The sequence below is a fragment of the Melampsora larici-populina genome, assembly GCF_000204055.1.
Source record: "Melampsora larici-populina 98AG31 unplaced genomic scaffold MELLAscaffold_35, whole genome shotgun sequence".
NCBI lineage: Eukaryota > Fungi > Basidiomycota > Pucciniomycetes > Pucciniales > Melampsoraceae > Melampsora > Melampsora laricis-populina.
In genome coordinates this window covers 188249-210814 of record NW_006768799.1, presented here as the reverse complement: position 1 = coordinate 210814, position 22566 = coordinate 188249, and the positions used below count along the sequence as shown (strand labels likewise).

The 22566-nt window shown below is 41.6% G+C and overlaps 5 protein-coding genes across 5 annotated transcripts; all 5 read right to left on the bottom strand.

The window, feature by feature from the left end:
* Window positions 1–8054: 8054 nt before the first annotated feature.
* Window positions 8055–8387, bottom strand: MELLADRAFT_65514 (uncharacterized protein; the record flags this gene model as incomplete). The annotated part of the gene is made up of 1 exon (XM_007413128.1): window positions 8055–8387. The coding sequence occupies one exon, from the start codon at window positions 8385–8387 to the stop codon at window positions 8055–8057; it is 333 nt and encodes a 110-aa protein (XP_007413190.1).
* Window positions 8388–10105: 1718 nt separating this feature from the next.
* Window positions 10106–11807, bottom strand: MELLADRAFT_117302 (uncharacterized protein; the record flags this gene model as incomplete). The annotated part of the gene is made up of 4 exons (XM_007413127.1): window positions 10106–10768; window positions 10841–10997; window positions 11077–11149; window positions 11268–11807. 4 exons carry the CDS (start codon window positions 11653–11655, stop codon window positions 10397–10399), a joined length of 990 nt encoding a protein of 329 aa, XP_007413189.1.
* MELLADRAFT_90111 (uncharacterized protein) lies at window positions 11796–12209 on the bottom strand (the record flags this gene model as incomplete). The annotated part of the gene is made up of 3 exons (XM_007413126.1): window positions 11796–11979; window positions 12036–12075; window positions 12131–12209. 3 exons carry the CDS (start codon window positions 12207–12209, stop codon window positions 11796–11798), a joined length of 303 nt encoding a protein of 100 aa, XP_007413188.1.
* Window positions 12210–12975: 766 nt separating this feature from the next.
* MELLADRAFT_109197 (uncharacterized protein) lies at window positions 12976–13470 on the bottom strand (the record flags this gene model as incomplete). Its single annotated transcript, XM_007413125.1, has 1 exon — window positions 12976–13470. The coding sequence occupies one exon, from the start codon at window positions 13468–13470 to the stop codon at window positions 12976–12978; it is 495 nt and encodes a 164-aa protein (XP_007413187.1).
* A 1254-nt stretch (window positions 13471–14724) lies between these two features.
* Window positions 14725–17508, bottom strand: MELLADRAFT_109196 (uncharacterized protein; the record flags this gene model as incomplete). Its single annotated transcript, XM_007413124.1, has 2 exons — window positions 14725–16652; window positions 16722–17508. The coding sequence occupies 2 exons, from the start codon at window positions 17506–17508 to the stop codon at window positions 14725–14727; spliced, it is 2715 nt and encodes a 904-aa protein (XP_007413186.1).
* Between the last annotated feature and the right edge of the window lie 5058 nt (window positions 17509–22566).

Genomic DNA, 22566 nt, shown 5'->3' with positions numbered 1-22566 from the left:
CAGTTGCTCGTTGATTGATTGGGTGTTTTGACCCAATAAGAGCTTGGACAGAGCGAGAGCCTTGATTTGGGGTGAGTATAGTACGAACGGCATTGGGCATCGAGGAAGGTGACAGTGGTTTGTTGGTGGTGTGGTGGTGATGGTGGTGTGGTATGTAGACAGCTCTTGACCGGTTTCGACGGTCAAGAGATATTCCAAATCCCATGCTTCGATTGTAGCATATGCTTAAAATCAAGCCTGTATTTGGCCTGTATCACTCTCAAAAAAACTTTTGATTTTTTCGATTGGTCAAGCCAATCTGGATCAACTGTAATTTAAAACAAAGACACAAAGATACATGTCCTCTATACATTATATCTGGGGAGATTACAAGGTTTTTGGTGAACTTTGAGGTCATTTGCACCAAAACTCACCCCCCAACCATATGCGAGCCAGACCAGGTTGAGCCAGCTTCACCCAAATCATGGCTGAGACCTGCTTGTCCCGGTCCCGGTCCCGGTACCAGACTAGGCTTTCCGGACCAGGTGAATGCATTACTGAAGGGTGATTAGGGGACCTATGAATGAGCAGACCATTCTAGCACCAACACTGGACCAGCAGCGCAGTGAAAAGCTGAAGCACTGCTTTAAAAAGCAGTGCTGCGGGGTGCGCGCCAGTTGCGCTTCAGAGTCTCTCAAATTCCCAAAGCATGAACTCGGCAGCGCTTTTTGAAATAAATTTTTGGATTTAAATTTTTCCGCAGAGCTCCCGGAGCTAGGGCCACGCTTTGACGCTTGCAGCGCCTGAAGCGTACTATCCCCTACTATACCCCCCTTTCACCTCACATCACTACCAAATGTGTCAATTTTCATTCAAAAACAATCCCTTGACACCATATTCCTCTCAATTTTGCCAAAAGAAGCAATCTGTTGTCTCAATTGGTATCAATATGCTCTTGATCCCGCCACTCTTTCATTGAATCTACCCCTTGCACCAGCCCCTTGCGCCATGGACTATTCACAGGCAACCAATTCACCTTTACTCGACTCTCAAATACTACTCTTCAAAGCCAATTAGTGCTCATGGAAGATCTCAACTACTTTACAATATTATCTTTTTGCATCGGGTCCTTTTTCCTTTCGAGTTTTCCATAATTCCATCAACTGATCACTTACAGATCTATCAACTTCACATCATCTATTATCTCTTTCTCAATCTTTTGATTTTAAATCATTCACAATTTTTTTCTACCTCACGTCTTATCATACCTTTGCAACTGGAACTTGCCTTTGGATTGTCTCAACAAACAGGGTCCATGTGGAAGCAATGGCAATCCAACACCGTCATCAAGTCAACCTCACCGTATAAGGAAATCACCTTCACAACACAGAAATCTGATCTCCCCCAGCCCGGATAGCAGACACCAACTAGCAATCAACACAACTCCTGTCCCTTCAAAAAGGGTTAATGGAACACCAAACACACCTCAGTTCAATGTTTACAAGATCACAAGCGCAACTTGGCACACAAGGTTGAGCTGAGGTGTGTTTGCAGAACACACCTCAGCAATTTTTCTCAAGGGGGACTTGGGGTAGGGATGGAGGACTCAGACAACTTGTATGATTGAATTGAAAACATGGCATAGGGCACTTCTAACGCAGAACAACTGTTTGTTCATCTTTAAAGCAACGCCGGGCCACTGCGCTGCCAAAATCGCGCAACGCAGTGGAACGCACCGCAGCCGCTATGTGCCGCACCGCAGCGCACCGCAGCGTTTCTGCAGCTGCCAACTGCGCTGCTCAATTCGAGTTGAAAACCAAGGGGTTGCGGTGCGGACACAGCCGTGGCTCGGGCAGCGCAACCCCGCAGCGGGCCGGGTAGCTGGGCAAAGGGTTCAATGGTACAACCCTTTGCCCATCAATCCATCGACCAATCAGCACATTCTCACCTTAAATCGCAACCTCACATCATCAGCAACCCCAACTAATCTCGAAAAGGCAAATCCACCTCAACGAATCAGGGGTGATGATATCACCCTTGATTGAAGAAGCACTATGCTTCATTCCCGAACGTTTCAGACCTTCCTTGTCCCGGAAGTTGGCAATATCAAGTTCCCCTCCATCGCCCAGCCTTCAACACTTTCTATCGGGTTTTCATCCTTTCAAAGTTATTTTTTATCCAATCGTCATGGCTAGTAGCCCAGGTGACGAACGTGATCTGGATGATACCTCACAACCTCAGAATAACGTGTCTTCCACTCCTTTACGTCGCTCCAGCAGTCCACCGACTCCTCGTAAAAGTCTCTCTACCATGATTCAGCCCTCAGCTGATAGCAGAATCACTATAACTCTTCCACAACATTCACAATCATCTACTACGTCTCGCCAGAAGAAATCGAGTCAAAAAGCTAAGGATGGAAAGAATTCAGGCGAAAGCGAAGTGTCTAACTCGCAGACGATCACTTCCAAGAAAAGGACCAGGGCCAGCAAATCGAAAAACCCACAGCCTCAGGTAAGCAAAGTTCTTTTGAACTTGCGATAACAGTTACATCACTAAAAGCAGTTTCAATCTAATATATGACCAGCTGACCGAAGAAGGTGTACCTTCGGACACCGAGATGAATCAAGACTCGGATGATGGACTCACCCAGCGCCAACAAGCCAAGCGAGCAAAGGTTCTCGAAGTGAAAGATGATCAAGAGTTAGAGTATGATGCGGTTATAGATTACTTTGGTGAACCGGAATTCGGAAAGAACGATGTGAGTTTAAGTTTAACTTTGTCTTTTCCTTTATGTTCTCTTATTTGAATCTCATAGTGTTTCATTTTTACCACTTTGTCCTACCGTGTCAGTAGAACAAAGACCAGAGACCTCGATCTTATCCTTGCCTTTGGTGCGGCCAAACGTGCCGAGTATCTTTGGACTCAAACGGCAACCTGAAGGCACATCGAGACGGTTACATCACCGCCACTCGCCGTCGACCAGTATGTACAGCACGCCAGCATGCCATCGACGCAGGTGCAAATCTTCCGCCTTCAGCTTACGATGAAGAACGCAAGCAGAAAGCTGAAAGTCAACGCCAAATGATGGAGTTTTTTGATCCAAAAGAATCCAAGATTAAGTTCAAAAACGAAACCTTGAATCAGATCCTTGCGGTGTGGATTCTCGCTGGGGCGTTGCCTTGGAGTCGTATCGAGGATTACCACCTCCGCCTGGCGTTCCGATATATCAGAAGCGACATCAAAATCTTTGGACGAACTTGGGTGGCCAGAGAGGCAGCCGGGATGTATACGTCATTGCAAGATACCGTATTGAAAGAGATCTTGGTAAGTCTCTTTCAATGTATTTGATCCTTCTCCTTCCAACATCAAATTCGCTGACATAGTGTTTGTGGCAGAGGAACAAGGGCAGGTTTACCCTGATCCACGACGGTTGGACCACTGCCAACAACATCCATGCCTTCCTAGGGGCTTCGGTGGCTTTCATCAACGACAACTGGCGATTTCAAGTGCGACATCTTACACTCAAGCTGATTGCGTGGCACCACAACGGCAAATGGTTAGCTCAACCGTTGGTTCACTTTATGAAGAAGCATAAGCTTCATTACAAGATGAGTATTCCTTTTTTTTCCATATTTCATTAGAACAATTATCTAATTTAGATATGGTTTTCCCTTTTGATTCCACCACATGCTCGCCCAGGTCACCGATTCCGGTTCGAACAACATAACTATGGCCGAAGAGATGGACACTCAATTCCGAATTTCCAAAGACGAACTTCCTGAAGCATCACACACCAATGCGACTTCTACCACAGGATCTTACACATGGAGCCCTAGAACGGACTATGCAAGGTGTTTCCTCCACAAGATATCTTGCACCGTTAAAGGAGGTCTAGCCGAACTCGGACAAACTTCCCCTTCGCGAACCCAGCTGCGTGAGTCAACCCTTGGAGCCTTTCCAATCACTGGCAAGTTGCCCGTCATTGCCGAAGAAGACGAAGACGAAGGCGAAGAGCAACCCAAAGTCATCAATATCGATACTGAAGAATCTGATCACGACCTTGAAGTTACACCTGATGAAGAAGATGAGTACGAGACTGACCATGATTCACAACATGAGGTCATACTCTCGGCTCCAGAGTATGATGAAGATGTCGAGGATAATCACGATGCGGAGGACCCTCTTGAATCAGCAGCAGCACTTGAGCCTTCAGGTGCTGAGTGTTTCAAGAACACCACTTCCAGACAGCACGCAAACAAGCTCAACGTTTGATCCAGTAAGGTGAGTTGACATATTTCTTGAAGGTCATATCGATCTCCAAATTGGAACTGACTGCTATTTCCTTTTTGTTTGTAGGCTAACTTCATATCGCGCAGAGTGGCTCGATCAGCGGCTTGGAGGCGACATTTCGCGAGGAAGGCGAAGGCTCTCAATCTCAAACTGTTGCCTTTGATTCCGGGCTACAACGCCACACGATGGAACGCCGAATTTGACTCCCTCAACAGGTTGGTGCAGGCACGGAAGGTGGGTTTATCTTCCTGCTTCCCATAGTGTTTTAGCGCTGATGATACACTTGTCACATTGCAGGTGGTCAACAAACTTCTTGCTGAGGACTTGGAACATGTGCGTAGTAGGAAGAGACGCAACAGGAGTTCCCAAAAACCTCGTGGATACTTCCACGAGATTTACTTCTCACCGGACGACTGGAATTCCCTTGAGGAATTGACTAATGAACTTGCTGTGAGTCCATGACCTTTACTAACTCCTAAGTTGGACTCTTTTACTTATGATTTTGCTTCTCATCAGCCTTTCCTCGACCTGACCAAACGAATGGAGGGGGATGGGCCAACCGGATCGATGGTCATTCCCAAGTTCTACGCACTCAAGGTGCACCTTGCAAGTCGTGCAAAGGACCTTCAAGTGGGTGATGCACTCTTACCGATGATTATCTCGATGCAAACTCGTGTTGATAAATACCTCGAAGAAGCTTTACGATGCAATACCACTGTAATGGCAAGTCTCCTCAACCCGTTCTTTCGACTCGAGTTCTACAAGAAGGCTTTTGGGGCTCAAAGTCCCCACACCATCTGTGCGGAAAACCTCCTTCGAACTAAATTTGACAAGCAACGTAAAGAACTGGTGTCAGCCGCTAAGCCCAAGAATAATCCAGCCCCGGCCAAGGAAAACTCGGACTCTCATTCGGTCAATAGCATGTTTCAGCTATTCACAGCTCAAGAGCCCGAGGTTGAGGTAGATGAAGTCGCAGCCTACCTGAAGGGGTCACATCCAATGTCTGCCCAAGACAACGCCCATGAAAGCATAGCAATCTTGCCATGGTGGAAGGTATTTTTTTGTTTTTCTCCTATAAAACCTCGCATGATCAATTTATTCACCGTTGCTTTATGTTGTTCTTTGCAGGCAAACTGTACAGTCTTTCCAGTTTTGGCTGCTCTAGCCAGAGACTATATGTCTCTTCCGGCGAGCTCGGCCACAGTTGAACGGACTTTCTCTGCTGCAGCAGATATATGCTCATCCGACCGTGCATCTTTAATCCCACGAACTATCGAATGTTGTGTGGGATCGAGGCTTTGGATCCGTCAAGGGGTGCCTTTAGCACATAAGTATACCGAGGTAAACGATGCAATCAAGACTTTTGGTGGGAAGTTGAAGACCAAAATGGGTAAATGAATCGAATCAGTTTAAAAAAAGTTTCTTTCTTTCAATATACACGTAGTACACCCCTAATAAACATGATGCAATCAATCAAATGCTATGCCGTCCCACCTGTCCCACCTGCCCCCCCCGTTGCGCAACGGTAACGCAACGGGCAGCGCGGTTGCTGACTGCGCTGCCCATTATGGCTTGAAATCTGGGAGGTTGCACTGCTCCGCAACCCCCCGTTGCTGTTACGCAGCACAGCGGCTTGGCGTTGTTTAAAGTAACCTAAATCAGATTGATACAACATATGATGACGGGGTGTACACAGGAGTTATGTGGGTATTGCTTTAAGCATAGAGTGATTGACCAACACATCACATTTGACAAATGGGGGACAAAAGATGATGATGTGTGTAAAGAGGAGGGTTTTGGGAATCACAGGCAGGTATCACATCAATTAGGGGATAAAAGTAGAAGTCCAGGCACATGTCCAGAAGTCCAGATTTCATTTTTGGCTGTAAATTTAGATTCTGGACTTGGGGGCATGTGCCCGGGCACCCCTGTACCTTTGAACCCTCAGTAGCCAGAAACCGTGGAACGATAGAGTCCTTGAATCTAAAGGAATAGCTCATGGCCCTGCAGCTCGTTTATACCAAGACATTAAGCTATTGTGATACATACCCAAAGACCAGACATCCACTAAGCTTCATATTTTTCTTGCTCTCTCTTGTATGGCTTGTGGGATGATCTCTACAAACTCGCTCTTGATAATTGACTCCCTTATCAAAAGTACTCAATAAGAGAAACCACTGTGCAATTGCAAAGGAAGGAAAGAAAACATTCAATAAATGGAAGATGAGTTGAATTGTGAAGAAAAAGATTGAACAATGCTTGTTAAATAAGAGAAAAGACCAGTCTCAAGCAGAAACAAAACAAAACAAAACAAAACAAAACAAAACAACCCAAAAGAATGAAACAATCAAAAAAACAAAACAATCAAAAAACAAAACAATCAAAAAAAACAGTCAAAAGAATGAAACAATCAAAAAGGAAACGATCAAAAGCAAAACACAAAACATAACAAGATCAGTTTCAAGCAAAAACAACAAAACAATCAACAGAAATGATCAAAATCAAAAAAGCAATCAAAAACTAAACACGATTGAAAAGTATTAAAAAAGATAAGTTTCAGGAAACACAGAAGAAAACAATTGAAAACGAGGAATTGATGGTATCCAAGTTTAAACCTGAGAGGAAGACATGAATTTACGTGGTTTGAAGGCATGGAAATGAGTGTGGGGTTTCCGGGCGGAGAACTGGGTGTTGAGCTGGGAAGTCTTTTTTTGCCCAGATTTCAGCTTGTGTCCGGGGATCTGAACTTCTGGGTGCTTGCCCGGGCACGTGCCCGGACTTGTACTTTGTATCCCCTGAATTTACAGCCTTGACTTTACCTTTGTTCAAACGATCAACATCATTCTCTGGTTGAGCTCGGCTTTGATAGAACCTACAAGGATGCATCATTAGTTCCATCGCGCTACCCCAAAATATACCCCATGACTTGATGATCTTGGCATTCAACACGGCGGGGAAGAGAATCTGGTGAAAACTGTGGATTCCATGAGCAATCAAGATCTTTGCTATGTCCAAAATTGTCGCGTCACCAAAGTCGCAAAAGCTTAGGTAGTCAAACAACGTTGATTGAGGATAAACCCTGCGTATGACATCATAATTGATGTTCACGTTGGTACTTTGCATTTCAGCATAGCTGCCAAGGGGGAAGGTAGGAGGCCATGGGCTGATCTTGCATTGTTTGACATCTGGCACCAGGGAAAAAATGGTGTTGGGGCGTTTGATGTCCTTCCAAACAAAGTCAGGGTCTTTTGGCGGGATGTTCAAGGTCACGCCCGGGATACCTGCTGCCTGAGGGACATTTGGGGTCAGATACATGAGATATTCAAGAGGTGTCAGAGAGATAAATTGGGCTTACTAATGCTCCGGCCCATTCAATGAGGTTCGCAAAGGTCAACTCCATCTTTTTAGAGAGATCGTCTGGGTTGAAAATATGCTAACCCTTGTTATTGTGGTTTGTGAACAAACCAAGTTTGGGCTGCAAGGTTTGGAGCAATTCTTTTTGAGGATCCAGTGGGACCAAACGGGCGAGCGCAGTCAACGTGGTTGCAACATTCTCAATGTTGTGATGAGCTTGAAGTCGCCCTTGTTTTTTTGGTCAGACTCTACATCAAGAGCAACATGAGAAATAGGTTTGATCAGCTGGATGGCCTAGGCTAGGAGGATGCAAAAAGCAAATGCTTACATCGGCTGCCTCTTGCGCAGCTTTGGCTGGATTTTACATGACAATTGTGAATCCAGCATCCGTGCCAGGCAAGGCTTAAACAGCAGCAAAAAACCTCCCAACATCACCATCTCTGCCCCAACTCTTGCTTGAGCCCTTTGCCATAGGCATCATGTTTGACAATGAACTCCATGATCACCACTCTGTCACTCGCATCGGCGGCTTGGAGGATGGTGGTGTTTCCCTTCAAGTCATCATTGGTTTTGTCGATCTTGCTGGATAACAGGAACAACTGTTTCTTCAAGTTGTGGAACTTGTTTGAGGATAAGTCAAACAACACCTTGGTGGTAGGCAGCGGGATCAAAATGTAAGCCGGTTTTTTCTTGCTGCTGCTTCCCTTGGTGATGTTGGTCCCTTTCAATAAGTAGAAAGTGTAAGACAAACTCCGCAGCCACATGAGTGTGTCTTTTTGAGCACCTAGGTAGGCCCAGGGAGAAGAGAGTGAGGAGAGTGAGCGCTCAGTTCAAAGTCACCCTCCTTTGAACTGTAAGATAAAAAAAGGACATACCTGGGCTTTTGGAAGGGCTGTCCTCCACATAGTCATACACATCCTGCTCGCTAGTACAGAGGTTGATATGAATCAACTTGCCACTGGCACCATGTCAATATTTGTGTAGCACATCGAAGTGCACACACGGAGGGTTTTGAAACAAATCTCAAAGTCTTTTGGTCGGATTTAGACTGAGATTGCCTTTGAGCACCTTTTGTGAATAGTGATTTATTCAAAGGATTTGCGGAATCCTTTGTGGTCAGCAGGAGTCAACTGACTTTCAACCTCCCAGGTGATAAGGGGAAGATGTGCTTGTTGTGGTACCTCTTTGATGGGTCTTTACAGGATCTAAGGAAAGTCTTTTGTGTGTGCACGTCGACATGCTACAAGGATATTTACACGGTGTGGTGGGCAGGCCGTTACCAAGTCCCTTGATTGGGGTTGAATTGGGTTCAACCTTTGGTGGCAAGTTGAGAAGACCGAGGACTTTGGAATGGGTGCAATCAATACTTGAACCCAGGTTGAAAATTGGTAGGGTTTAAAAGGGTGCTCATTTGGGCAGGTGACAAACAGTGATTCATTATGAGAACAGTACTGGTGGTGTTGGCAAAGTAGGAAGCGTAGGCGTTGAACAAGGAAGAAAAATCAAGTTCTGATGATCAAAGATGATGGGTGGTATGACAGGAACCAATCTGAAACTTGATCGGTCCCGGATGAATGTCTATGAAATCCATGGGCGGTTCACTTGTGGTTGGAATATGGGTGAAGACTGCTCATGGCATGGACACCGGAAGGAAAGGGAAGGGAACCAGGAAATGAAGCCCAGAGATCTTTTAGGGGGCTTACGTGACGGAGGATACAGGGCACACTGGGGATATGTGGGTGTTCAGAGGCGCTTACATATGCCGCGTGCACGGACCATCAACCCAAATGTTTGGTAACAAGATTTCAACCTTTTTGCATTTGACTCTATTTGACTGTATCAGTTTTCTGATACTTTACTAGATACGGTATTGAAATTGATGATACTGTCTGACTCTCAGGGACCTGGGAGTAAGGTATTGGTCAGACCAACACTAAGTATCTTGATACTTATACTGGAAAAGAATTTACTTTACCATTACTTTACTGTAAACAGTAAAGTAACTGTGGCAGTGTTGCTTAAATTGTTCCGCCCCTTTGACTCTCCAAAAAGATGTCTCAAGACAAAACCTTCTTCAGTATGGGGCTTTGATCTCATAAGGGGACAGGGAGAAATTTGAGTAGCTCCCTCTGATTAGGCCAAACTATGGTTTAACTTGAACCCCACATTTCTCTGCTTATGGAAAGTTGCCCTAGCTCACAAGCAATAGCTCTGATTTTGTTACGCTGAACAATACCAATGCCAGCAATGTTGACCAACATATTTTCTACTTTGTTCAGAGCCCCAATACAAGGAGTCCTTTGTCATTGAATCATGACTGAAAATCATGTGCTTTTAGTATTTTCCACAAACCAATTTCTTTCTCTTGAGTTCAGGGTATCTCAATGGTTATGAACAACCAGGTGCAAAGAAAAGGTGATATAGAATTGATTATTTAATGTGCTATTGTCATCAAAAGCCACTGAGACTTTTGTATTCAGATAGACCTTCAAATAATGTATACATGGATTTTTCATAGAATGTGAAATAGAAAATTTATCAAAGAAGACAATGTATGATCTTAAAACTACATACTGATCTACAAATTCACCAACAAGAAATCCAAGGTGATATTCTGAATACATAGAGATATGAAAAAACGAAGATGTTAGAAAGAAGATGTATTACAAGAATCTCTGCAGGGAATGTTCAAAGTAGCTTTGAGTTTACAAGATTGCATTGAAGAGGGTATTGTAAATGGATCTTTAGACTTCAATCCTACATCAATTTGACTTCACAACTGCTTGAAAGAAGCTTCATGAGTAGGAAGGCTTGAATCAGAAAAATTAGATGAAGTGGGAAGAACCCAACGCCTAACTTGACTAAACTCTATAGCAGCCAACTCAGCAAAACAAGAAACCAATTGTCGACATGAAGAGCAAGGTAATAAACTTGCAGCTTTTTCAAGTTCGGGTGAAAACAACCTCTTCATATTCAAGTCAGCTGATGAATTCAATGCAGCTCTTTTAAGTCTACCTAACGAAGATTTCCAAAAGTTTTCAATGTGAGATGGTTCACAATTTGAAGGATGTGAAAAGCTTAGAGGTATCCTCAAGTTGCTTAAGATTCGACGAGCTTCTTTCCTTCGATAGGAGTGTAGTTCGAGCTAGATAATTTCAATAGAACATGTTAACTATTTGATTTTGTAAAATGGGGAGAAATCGATGAAATCCCTCACCAAGGCATCATAAGCTTCACTGGAAAGAAGACGCTTGTGCTCTGAAAGAGTGATGTCCAATGGCAATGTTTCCTCGGATGCGAGTTTGGCCATCCAATCACATTCGTAGATTTCAGCCAGTGCGAATACGTGAACGGGCTTGGACTTGTAATATGAACTTTACAAAAAAAATCAGGGGGCGAAAAAAATCATGAGTTGATTGAAGGTACTCAGTCTTATATGACGGTTCTTCTTACCCAATTGCAAGCAAACAAAGTCGTTCCACTTTCTCAAGTTCCAACCCGCCTGCCACCGCTTCGAGTGCACTAACTGTAAGTTGAACCGGAGAACGTAAATCAATCTTGCTTCATGACAGACATTACAAAGCTGAAAAGATAGTATCTTGTGCGATTCTATAGCAATGGACATGACCCAAAAAATAACATACCGAGATCATCAAATTTGTAAGCAGATAGGTCCGGTATCAAGTTTGAATCAAGGCAAGATAAGATGATCTCAACGACTTCTTTAGATCCATCCATCTGAACCAAAGGAACCCCAAGAGAAAGTTCGATATTGACTCTATCGGTACGAGAAAATACTTCAGGTTGGAAAGCCAGCTTTCTAGAAGAGATAGCAAATCGACATGAAATCAGATCTGAGGAAGCGAGAATCAAATCAACACCTGGCGTAGTAATTGGATATGATTCGTGATAGTACGGCTCGTTGGCTTTGACGGGTATGATGGGAAGTGCAAATACGGGCTTGGGTTGAGGTTGAGTTTTGGAAAGTTGAGCAGAGCTCTCCATTGAGGCGATGAATGTGATAGAAGACATTGTGAAGATTGATTGATAGGTCTTTGTTAAAAAGCTTTGAGTTGGTATCACAAGAATTGGTTATAAAGTTGCGAATAAAGAGTTGAAGACGGGAAGGAGAATTGATCAATTGCTCCCAGCTACAAAGACGAGAAGAGGTTTTATCCCCTCCCAAAAAATAAGAATGTGCCCCAATACGCGAATCGGCCATTAAAGAGGGACATGAATCTGTTACTGATTACTGCCCTTGAACCTGAAATTTCATCAAACTCAGCAACGGTCCATTGGTAAGCTGCAATAGAAATCTGTGACTTGCAATAGATGGTCTGGAGTCTCTGCTTGGGCCTGAGAAAAACCACTTGAGACTCGTGGAAGATTCGATCAGGAATAGCATTGCGTACCCTTTATCGCAAAGCGCTTTGAGATCACATTCCTGGACAACTCAGCTTCATGATTGAAGTCTTTGAAGGGCTGTGCTGTCTACATGACACTGCACCTTCCTCCGACCGAGATTGCCTAAGCAAAGGATGGTAAACCGGACAATCAGATGTGTACATGGGAAATGGGAGATCCATAGGGATTAATGAGCCTTATCCAATAGCTATGAGTCCTTTTTTGTATTCAAATTCTTTTGATTGACCCCTGCTGGATCATGCACCAGTTCTCCGTAAATACATAGCAAAAGGGAAGATGTGTAAGCTGAGATAAAAAATGTGAGTAATTTCTATGATCAACTTTTATTTCCTGCTTGATTAGTTCCTGTATCAAGCTCAACCAATCAGTTTGCCATTCCCGTGCACACATCTCAATCATTCTTTTCTATGGATCCCGCATTCATCAACTCATAATATGAATGACAGAAAACGTTTACTGCCTGGTTGTCATGTTTTTATACCCAAAAATCTGATTGTTTTGAATCTTTCTTACACCCAGAGCCTCAAGAAAAAAGAAGACAATATTTTCTCGGAATGTAAAAAAGGTGAGATCTCATAGTCGGGGAGATGATTGATGTGATATGTGCTGCTATCTCCCCAATTGGTAAATACAATTTAGCTGATATATATTCACCATACCACAATATGATGATTCCGAGTTGCTTGTATAAACAGGTACAATGTTAATTTTATCAAATCCCTCCAAAAATCTGTGTATCAAAGACTACCTAAAACAGACAAGCACGATAAAGAAGTTGAACAAAAACGAGTGTTTTCTTGGTCTTGCAAGTGAACACACAATCAAGGAAGTCGTGGGTTTATATCCTCGATTCTTTAGCAAACCAAAAGACAGTAATAATCAAAGAAGATCCCGTAACGAAGATGTTTCATGCATCTTTCCACGTCTTCAACATCCATTTATACCACCGTTGAAGAACCAAGCTAAACGTCCCTTGACAGCCGGGGGGACTTCGCCCTGCGGAGGTTTGCGAGAACATCCTCTGAATCGACGTGCGGCCACCCATGCACTTCTTATTGGTTCTGCGATTGCCTCTGGTGCTATTTCTGGTGCTGCTACTGAAGTAGTTGGTCCAGAAATGTGCAGCGTGCCTCCGTCAACTTCATCTGTTTCCGACCCGAACGGCCCGAATTGGACATCTGATTCTTTCGGATTGAATTGATAGTTAATGGTCTGTCTTTGCAATTGTTGATTAAGATCAAAATCTGCTTGCATCTTTTCCATGCCAGGCAAGGGCTTGATGTGAGCATTTAAACCTTCTACTCCTTTATCGATGACCTGGAAGTTTTGCGGAAGTGGTGGAGCTACAAGTTCATGCAGGAGACCATATGCCTGATAGTTCAGGAGGGATATTGCTCCCACAAAGATCATATGGTACTTCATGATGCAAAGGATCTTGAAGAGCGCTGGAACGTCGAAGACCCTCAAAAGGTGTTTATGGGTCAAGTTCTTGCTAGGATACGATTTGAGAAAAAAGACCTAGGCTCGAAGGATTGTGATGGAATGGTTTTACTAACAAACGGACGGTCAAATTTGAGAATAGTAAAGACTATCGAACTGCGAATGATGGTCAGGTGAGGTGCACGAATGTTCAGCCCGCCGGCGAATAAAAATATGTAAGTTTGTAAGGGTTTAACCAGCTGAATATCCAGGAAAGTCGAGGATTTGCCCATAAAATGGAGCTCTTCATGCGTGGCTGCTGGAAGAGCTTGCTCGCTTTTATCCTACAAAAGATGGCTTCGATCTACCATGTATCATAACTTCAGTCGATTAGAAACATACTACCAGTCCTACGCAGGAGCGAAGCGAGGCATCTCTTCATGTACCAAAGTAAAACTTTTCCGTCCCCGCCTGTCCCCGTCAGACAGACTTGTGACTCTGAGCCAGCGTTCAAACATTGATCACATTGTAATACATATATATGATACCGCATGATGCTAACACTCTATCGGAGGATGTAAGTTTCTCTCTTTTACGTCAACTTGATCAAGTTGTGTGGAAACCTGAATCAAGACCTATGCGGTGCTCCTAGAAGTCTGCGTGTGAATGATCTCGTTGAGCTCTTGCACTTACAGTCTGTTGCGCCAGCAGGAGAAATGCCTTGGATCTAGCTTGCCATCAGGATTACCTCGGATTGTGAGGTCCGAGTGGCGTTTTCGCAATGAAGATCCTTAGCAGACTGTTTCAACTGCCGACACAGCATTGCGGGTCAAACCCGCAAGAATCTCAAAGATCTGAGGAATTTGGATTGTGAACTTTGAAATCCTTTGAGAAGCTACTGGGAAGGCTATTTTTTGAAAACTCTGAAACCGTATGATGTTCAAATGGCCATGCGCCACTTTGAAAAAAAAAATATAAGCCAAAACATTTAATCTGAATGTGAGCAAGGCACCAGTATACTATCATCAGTTTTGAAAATTCAAAGTCCCAATCTCAAAGTCCTCTGACGATATCAAAAGCTTCAACAATAACAAAAATGCAAGTTACTTATCAGACCTCAACTCGAACCAAGTTGCGGAAATATTTTCCCTATGGGCCCTCTCAATCAGCTCGAACAGTCAGAGTTGTCGTTTTGCTTTCATTACATCAGTGATATATAATCCATTTTCACAAGACATGTCAACTATGAATACGTTCTCAACCTTGTTTAATACTTTTCAATCGTGAATCAAGTAAAACCCATCTCTCTTCATCCTCAAAACTATTCTTAGACCTACTCAAAAACCCACGTAAAATACTTTTAACTTGCCATTTCCAATTCACCTCTTCATCATTCAACTTAGATCCAATGGTTTCTAATCTATCAAGCGTTCTTTCTACAATCTCACATGCTATTTTCCATGATGTTAAATTAGTGGTCCATAGTTCTGTAACCTGTGAAACTCCAACTCGATAAGCTGTAAGTTGATGTTCCAAAGCACTTTTATAATCTTGAACACATTCACATAAGTTTGACATCAATTCCCAAACCCTACAAACTTTTGAACATTTAATTAAAACGATTCTATTCATTACATCCTTCAATCTATCAAAGATCTTCGTAGAATTAATGATCGCCTCTTCTTCATTAGAAAGTGAATTTTTCGAAATAATCGAAACTTGAATTAATTTTTCTAATACATCTAAATCCAATCCATCTTCTCCTCGGATTTCGATGACTCTACCTAATGCTCGGATCGATTCTGAATATTCTCCAATACTCATTCCTACAATCATATAGTTTGTCCACATTCTCCATGAATCATATGAAATTTTGACTGCTTGCTGTAGTGCATGAAATGCAGAGGTTGTACGAGAGATTAACATTGGTACTGGAATATCCTCATCATCCTCATCAGAATCTAGGTCGGCTTTTGGATCTTGCGGGTGGGAAGTTGAAGTCTCTTGGTGTGATGTTGTGGGTTCTTCAGTATTGGCTTGTTTAAGATAAACAGTAGCCAAATTATTCCAAGCCTCAGCATCCTCGTCATCCAATGAAATACAACGCCTAAACGCCATCTCTGCATCTTCCCAATTCTCTAATCTCATAGCAGCACAACCACATATAAACCAAGTTTTAGCAAACAAAGGATTGATCTTCAAAGCAGTTGAAAGACATTCATATGATTCTGTATAAGATCCTTTTGAGAAATGATAAGCTCCTAAAGATCTCATTGCACGACTTGAAGTATGTTCACTGATTTCCCAAGCTGTTTTCCAATGTGTAGGATCCGATTCAAGTTCACCTAACAAACACCAAAGTTTTCCAAGTCGTTTCCCATCTTGATTAGAACGAGTCTTTGACATTTTCAAATCGGATTCGATTTTCTGTCCATTGATCAAGTCTTTAACTAATTGAATTCCTATCGGTTTGGAATCTAATGTAAGATGACATTGGACTACGTCTTCCCACATTTCTAGTCTTTCGAAAATCTCCATAGCACTTCGAATTACTCCAAGTCCGATCAATTTTCTACCTAATTGTCTTTCTAGGTCCCATTTAGATGGAAGTTCCAACGTCCAACACCAACGAACCCTTTCTTTTGCTGTACATCTATCTACTGGATCATTTTCGGCTTCCTTAGTCAATTGATCTACCAGGGCTTGGAGTTGGAGTAAACCTCGTTCAACTGTACGTGATCTATGGGCTTCTAGTCTACTCCGAACTAAGAGTGCCATACTATGGACAGACCAATTGGCTGGGTTTTCGAGTACGCGTTCAATAAAAGGTGCGATTTGAGCTTTGGTAAGACCGTGCGAAGGAGAAGTGTTTTTGATCGAAAGTGAAAGAGCGAGTAAGATGGATTGGTCTAAGGGATGAAGTTCAGGTTGGTTTTTTGGATCAATGCTTAATGAAGACATTGATGAAGTTGTAGAAGTGAATTGAGTCTTTTCTAGCAAGGTATCGTCATTGAGAGCCAAAGTGATAGGGGTTACGCTTTGTTTCGTTGGAGAAAGAGAATCGGAGAGATCAGGTTGAGTGTTGAGAAAAGGCGTCCGGGTTCGACCTTTAGCCAATAGGACAAGTTGACTCAGATCTTGTTCTTGAAACTTGGTTCGTTTTCCTAGTATTCCTGTAAGCTCATCTAGAATGCATGTCCACCATCAGGTCAAAATTTGCCAGCACGAAGATCGAATTTTGAGAAATCACTCACACTCCAGACCTGCTTCTTCTGCAGCACGAAGGAACAACTGATTTGCAGCTTTATCATTTCCAATCAAATGTTCAGCTAAGCCTCTTTCTAAAGTTAACATTGGAAGTAAATCTTGAGCATTAGAATTCTCTGAAGAATTTGTTTTTAAATCAATTAAAAGCTCATCAAGTCGTAAAAACAGTTCATCCGAAAATGGAATTTGAGATTCGATTAATTTTCGATGTAAGATTCCAGCTCTTAATTCCCACCATGCCAATGTCTCGACTCCTTTTTTATTTTTAATCAATGATAAGCTTTCGATTAACTTGATAGCCAAACAAAGAAAAGTGGCTGATTTAGTAAGATGATAAGCAGGTTCGCCAGCTAATGATAATTCGCTTAAGCTGATCGAATTTAAATTTGATTCATCTATCTCCGAATTAAAGACCTTTGAAGGTTCTACATCGAAAATAGGTCCAGTAAAATTCACTTGTACAAAGATCGAAAGTAAAGTAGCCACCACCGTTAATCGTGAGATGATTTCAAACTGCAAATCATCTTCAAGTTCGATAGGAATCACTGAAACTGTTTCATTGATTTGAAAATATCGACGGACTTGTGCGTTTTCTAGAATTGATTTCCATTGACCTGAACAATAATCTTCCACAAGTGATTGGGTAAGTTTAAGATTTGATGATGAGCTTTCATGATCTTCGTATGAGCCTCGAAATCTTAGATCGATGAGAGAATGTTGTAGGCCTATCCAGTATGATTCATTGGATTGGTTTTTGGTTCTAGAGATGGTCATTGGAATAGTCTTGGTAAGTCGAATGAATGCGTCAAATAATTTTCAGTGCAGTTTCGAAAAAATTATTGCGCGGTCCATATCACACGGAAGTCCCGAGCTGATCGAAAACCGAAACCAGACTTCGGGGCAGTCCGAAAGACAGCAGCTGATCACTTGACAGTGACTCGTGTTTCCATTCCTCATCATTCTTTGCTCACTCGCTTTTCATCATGGTGATATCTCAGCGGCTCATACAACATCCTTCGGGATCAACTTTGCTCAAATTGACTCCATAGAAATGACCCATCATAGGCTTCAAAGTTTCAAATCATATCCATAAAATCCCAATATTGTTTTGGCAGTATTGGTGGGCATAATATCAATGTGCTTTGAAAGTCGATCCGATTTCCTTTAGCTGGCGTGGATATTCGTGGTATCGTGATGATTAGATAGAAAATCACCAAATTGGTTTACTTGAACGACCCCATTGTTGTTCCATCACAACATCAATCTCAGTAAACAGGTCCGGTTGTGATCTCACGCGAACATATGACTGTATCCTAAAAACCGGGATGTATAGTTTCCCTTTGTTCTTTCTGAGTTGATATGTGCCATCTACTGTGGTTAAGCGTAACGTTGCCATGCTTTCGCTCAAGATGCCATTGTCATCTCATGCGCTTTGTTTCGTGCATACCTCATCCTTGTCTCTTTCCTCTCCAGAATTGACATACCCATCTTGATGTACGATTGGAAGATACTGTTTATCGAGAGTTCATCGTTGATATCTAATCAACAATGGTACGAAACTTATGTATATTCGTGCTATCGAGTCATCCTCAGTCTCGTCCTCCTCATCCACTTTAGTTCTTTGGTTTTTCTTACCTTTGGTTTTTCCTCCAGTCATAAAGTCTTACACGCATATACAATTCGATTTATCAGTGCCTGTGACAGCATAAGCAGGCCAGTCAAATTGCCAATCTCCTTCAAGGACATTTTGATTCTTCTATCTTTGATTATTTTTGTTATCTAGATCAAAAGGACTGGATCCTTTTACTATTCGTCACCCTATTGGAAAATATCATAGCTTTCCAATTCGAATTAATTTATATCTCATCTCTCACCAGTATATAAATCATCCTCAAGCAAGGACTTGGGCGAAACGGTTTTTTTAGTTTTTTAAGATCTCGATTGATAGCTTCATCGTGATCAGAAAAACCGTCTGGGAAGGTCGTATCTTGTTTGCAAAAAATCTTCAACTTCTTGGCAAAATTCACATTGATCAGGATCAAGTTTAGTGATATACCTATCCACATTTGCTAGTGAGTTCGAGTATATGCTTATGATCAAGACTCTGATGTTCAATTCATAGTCTCATTCCTGATCTTCTCAAATTCATTCAGTTCCTACTTTTTTGGCTTAGATCTAATCGCCGCCGTAGGAAAGCTTCAATCTGACTTGATTTATTGCTATTATATTTCTTCAGTTCTTTTTCTATCTTTACTTCTCGAAAGATGAAACCTCACATAGCACTTGTAGCACATTTATCAATCACTCTTATTTCAGCACCACCAAATACTCAGCAAAGTGTTACGAAGCGGTGGCCAGAGAGCTCCACAACTCCCGCGGTACCTCGATACCGCTATGGACATGCGTTGGATAAATCTAGACTCACTACTCGGTCACGTCATAGATCTAAGCACTCACACTTGAGATCAAGATTGGACCACGTCTCGACGGAATCTATTTCTTCCAAAATCGAGTCTCAAAGTGAACCAGCGGCGAAATCTTACTACAGAAATAAAACAGAAGTAGTTACTGAAGATCAAGAAAGATCTCCCGACTTCTATCATTCAAAAACAGACTCCCAATCTTCACCTTCACTAAATGACTTTGAATCCCATGAGTCAAAAACCATCTTACCACTCAAAAGAATCAATGACCTACACTCCAATATCCAACACCCATCCATCTCATTCCAACTACGACTAAACAGAGCCTTAAAAAGATACTCAATGTTTTCTCAAAAACCGATTTCGGATGAAGAACTAATTAGCAATTTGAAAAAACGTGCTTATTCGATTGGTTATGAACTTGAAATTAAAAATGAACCTACCAAAGAAGAACCTGAAAGACGGAATTTGTATTTACATAAAAGAGATTTGATGGATCCTATAAAAGTATCTGTTTCAGATGGTGATGGTGCTACAATGGTGACTCAAAGTGGTCAAACTTTGGTACCTATTGGAGCTGGTAATGGACAAGCAATCTCGCCAGGTATGACAGGTTCTCAAAGTGGTCAACCTTTTTTTCCTACTGGTTCTATTCCAGAAATATCATCTGGTGGTGCGGCTGGTGCTCAAGCTGGTCAACCGTGCAGTTCTACTGGTGCTAGTCCAGTAATATCGCCTGGAATGACGGTTCCTCAAGGAAGTCAACCGTTTGTTCCTACAGGTAGCGTTCCAGATATATCACCTGGAATAACAGGACCGCAAAGTAGTCAACCATTTATTCCTACAAGTTCCGTTCCAGAAACCTCACCCTCGGATCCTCAGGCTCAAAGCAGTCAACCATTGATTGTTCCAGAAGGATCATCAACTCAGTCACCAAGCATCGATCCCACAAGTTCTTTACCATCATCAACCTCTTCTTCTTTCAGTCCTAAAAAACTTAAAGCTTTATTACAAAACTTAGTTACCAAACCTGAAAACATTACTGCTAGGAATTCGATTGGATTTAGTATTGATTCGAATGATGTTGCTTATTTTGTTACTATCAAAGTAGGTAATCCTTTGGAAGAATTTAATGTGATTTTAGATTCGGGTAGTAGTGATTTTTGGGTTTCAGTAAGTTTTTTTTGGGGGGTTTGGTTGAGAAGTTTCATTGGATTGAGGTTTTTCTTGGTTTTTATTTTTTTCTTCTTGGTTAACAAATTTTGTTTTGTAATTGTTTTTAGGGACCTAGTTGTACTAATTCTCAATTAAGAACTTCTACTTGTTTTCATAAATCTCTCTCTGAATCTTCTACAACTTATAAACCATCAAACAAACCATTCCAAGTAACATATGGTAAGCAAACCTCGCCCCAAAAATCCCACATCTTTAACTATCCTTTGTTAAGTTTCCTGACGAAAAAAAAACCACTTTGATATTGGTTTTGATGTGTGTGGGGGAGGGGGGATTAGGAACGGGACAAGTTTCTGGGTTTTTAGTTCAAGAAGATATCGAGATTGCTGGATTAAAGTTGAGGTCTCATACTTTTGGTGCAGCTAACCAAGAATCAAATGAATTCGCATCTAAAAAAGTGTAAGTCTTTACACTAAAAACGAAGACATCAAACGTGGAACGAAAAAATCTGGTCAATGGAATTTCTGATCATTAAAAATCTAATGTTTTTTTGGTTTGGTTTGGTTTGTGGGGATTGGATGGGGTGTGATGAAAGACCATTTGATGGATTGATGGGAACTGCTTTAAGTTCATTAAGTACTTCAGGGATGATTACACCGATTGAAGCTTTAGCGAAAAGTGGAAAGATCTCAGGAGCTTTTATTGGTTATGCATTAGGTAGATCAGAAGAAGATTCCAACATAGGTAAAACCCCCCACCACTCCCAAGAAAACATTCTCACTCTTCAAAGAAAGTTAAAAGTGACTTATTAAGAGTATTGGCTGTTTTTGTTTTTAGGTCAGGTGACTATTGGAGGAGTAGATGAATCGAAATTTGTGAAACCTTTAACAATGATTGAAAATATTAACACAAGAGGGTTTTGGGAAGGAACATTAAACACGATCAAAGTCAACAATAAAGTGATCATGACCAGTAGGACATCAATTTTCGATACAGGCACGAGTTTGATCATTGTTCCAAGATCAGATGCAGAAGAAATCCACGGATCGATTCCAGGTGCAAGATCTGATGGACAAGGATCATTTACTTTACCTTGTGATACGGATGTGAAGGTTTCATTACTCTTTGGTGGGAAAGAGTTTGTGATTAAGGCTTCGGATCTCACGGTTCAACCTATGGATTTGAATGATTTGAATGGGATTTGTATGAGTGGAATTGCTGCGGGTCAGATCGGTGGTCAAAGTCAATGGTTACTTGGGGATATTTTTTTAAAGGTTTGTCTTTAAGACTTCGTGTGATGGATTGTTAACATTGGAATGTGCTTTGATACTTTGTTTTATGATTTTTTGCGGGGGTTGTTAGAATGTTTACTTTGCTACTGATGCTACTAATAATCAAATCGGATTAGCAGTCATCAAAACCAGTACTTGAATCTTTGCTTATCCTCTTGCTTTCAAAATGTGATGCTTTAAGTCATCCGTTTCCGTTTTATTACAATCTCTCACTCATGAAAAAGAAATCAAGATGCATGATATTGTTTGAACTTGCAATTTTGGATAATCAACTTTATCATTACAAACTCCCTCGTGCTCTCCTTCCCACCCCAAAAAAATCCATACACAGTTCAAATCTTACTATTTGAGTTTTTTATCTGATTTTCTTCTTTCCAAAACTCTTGAAGTCTTTGTTCACGATTCTCTTCGTTTGTAAAACCCATTCCTTGTACTTTTTTTGAAGTATATAAAGAGATGCCCCAAAAAGTGTATGTATACGAAACCTAAAACCTTTATAAATATATATGATCAACACTTACCTTTAGAATCTCATATATGGTTTGATAACTTGGTTTAACTTCTGGTACACTTACACCAACCAAAAAGATGAAGTAGTTTGGATGAAGGATGACTTACATTATTACATGTTTTACAGCAGTTTCGAGAATAAATGTCGTCTGTTCGTTTTTATTTTTTTATTTTTTTTAAGAGTTGCACTAAACAATCATTGACCTAGATTCTACATGGGGCATTTTAATCCTCATTTCAAGTCTCCTCCCACCTTTCCGTTGGTTACAACCATACCAAAGGTTGTGCATTTCGGGTACAAAGAAAGCAATAGTTGTGAAAGATAAGCAAGATTGTGATCTTTCACAATCCTTGCACCCTGGAATAAGTTGGCTACAGCTCTTATATAGAATCTAGGTGAGTAAGTTTTAGTGTAACCTTAAAAAAAATAAAAA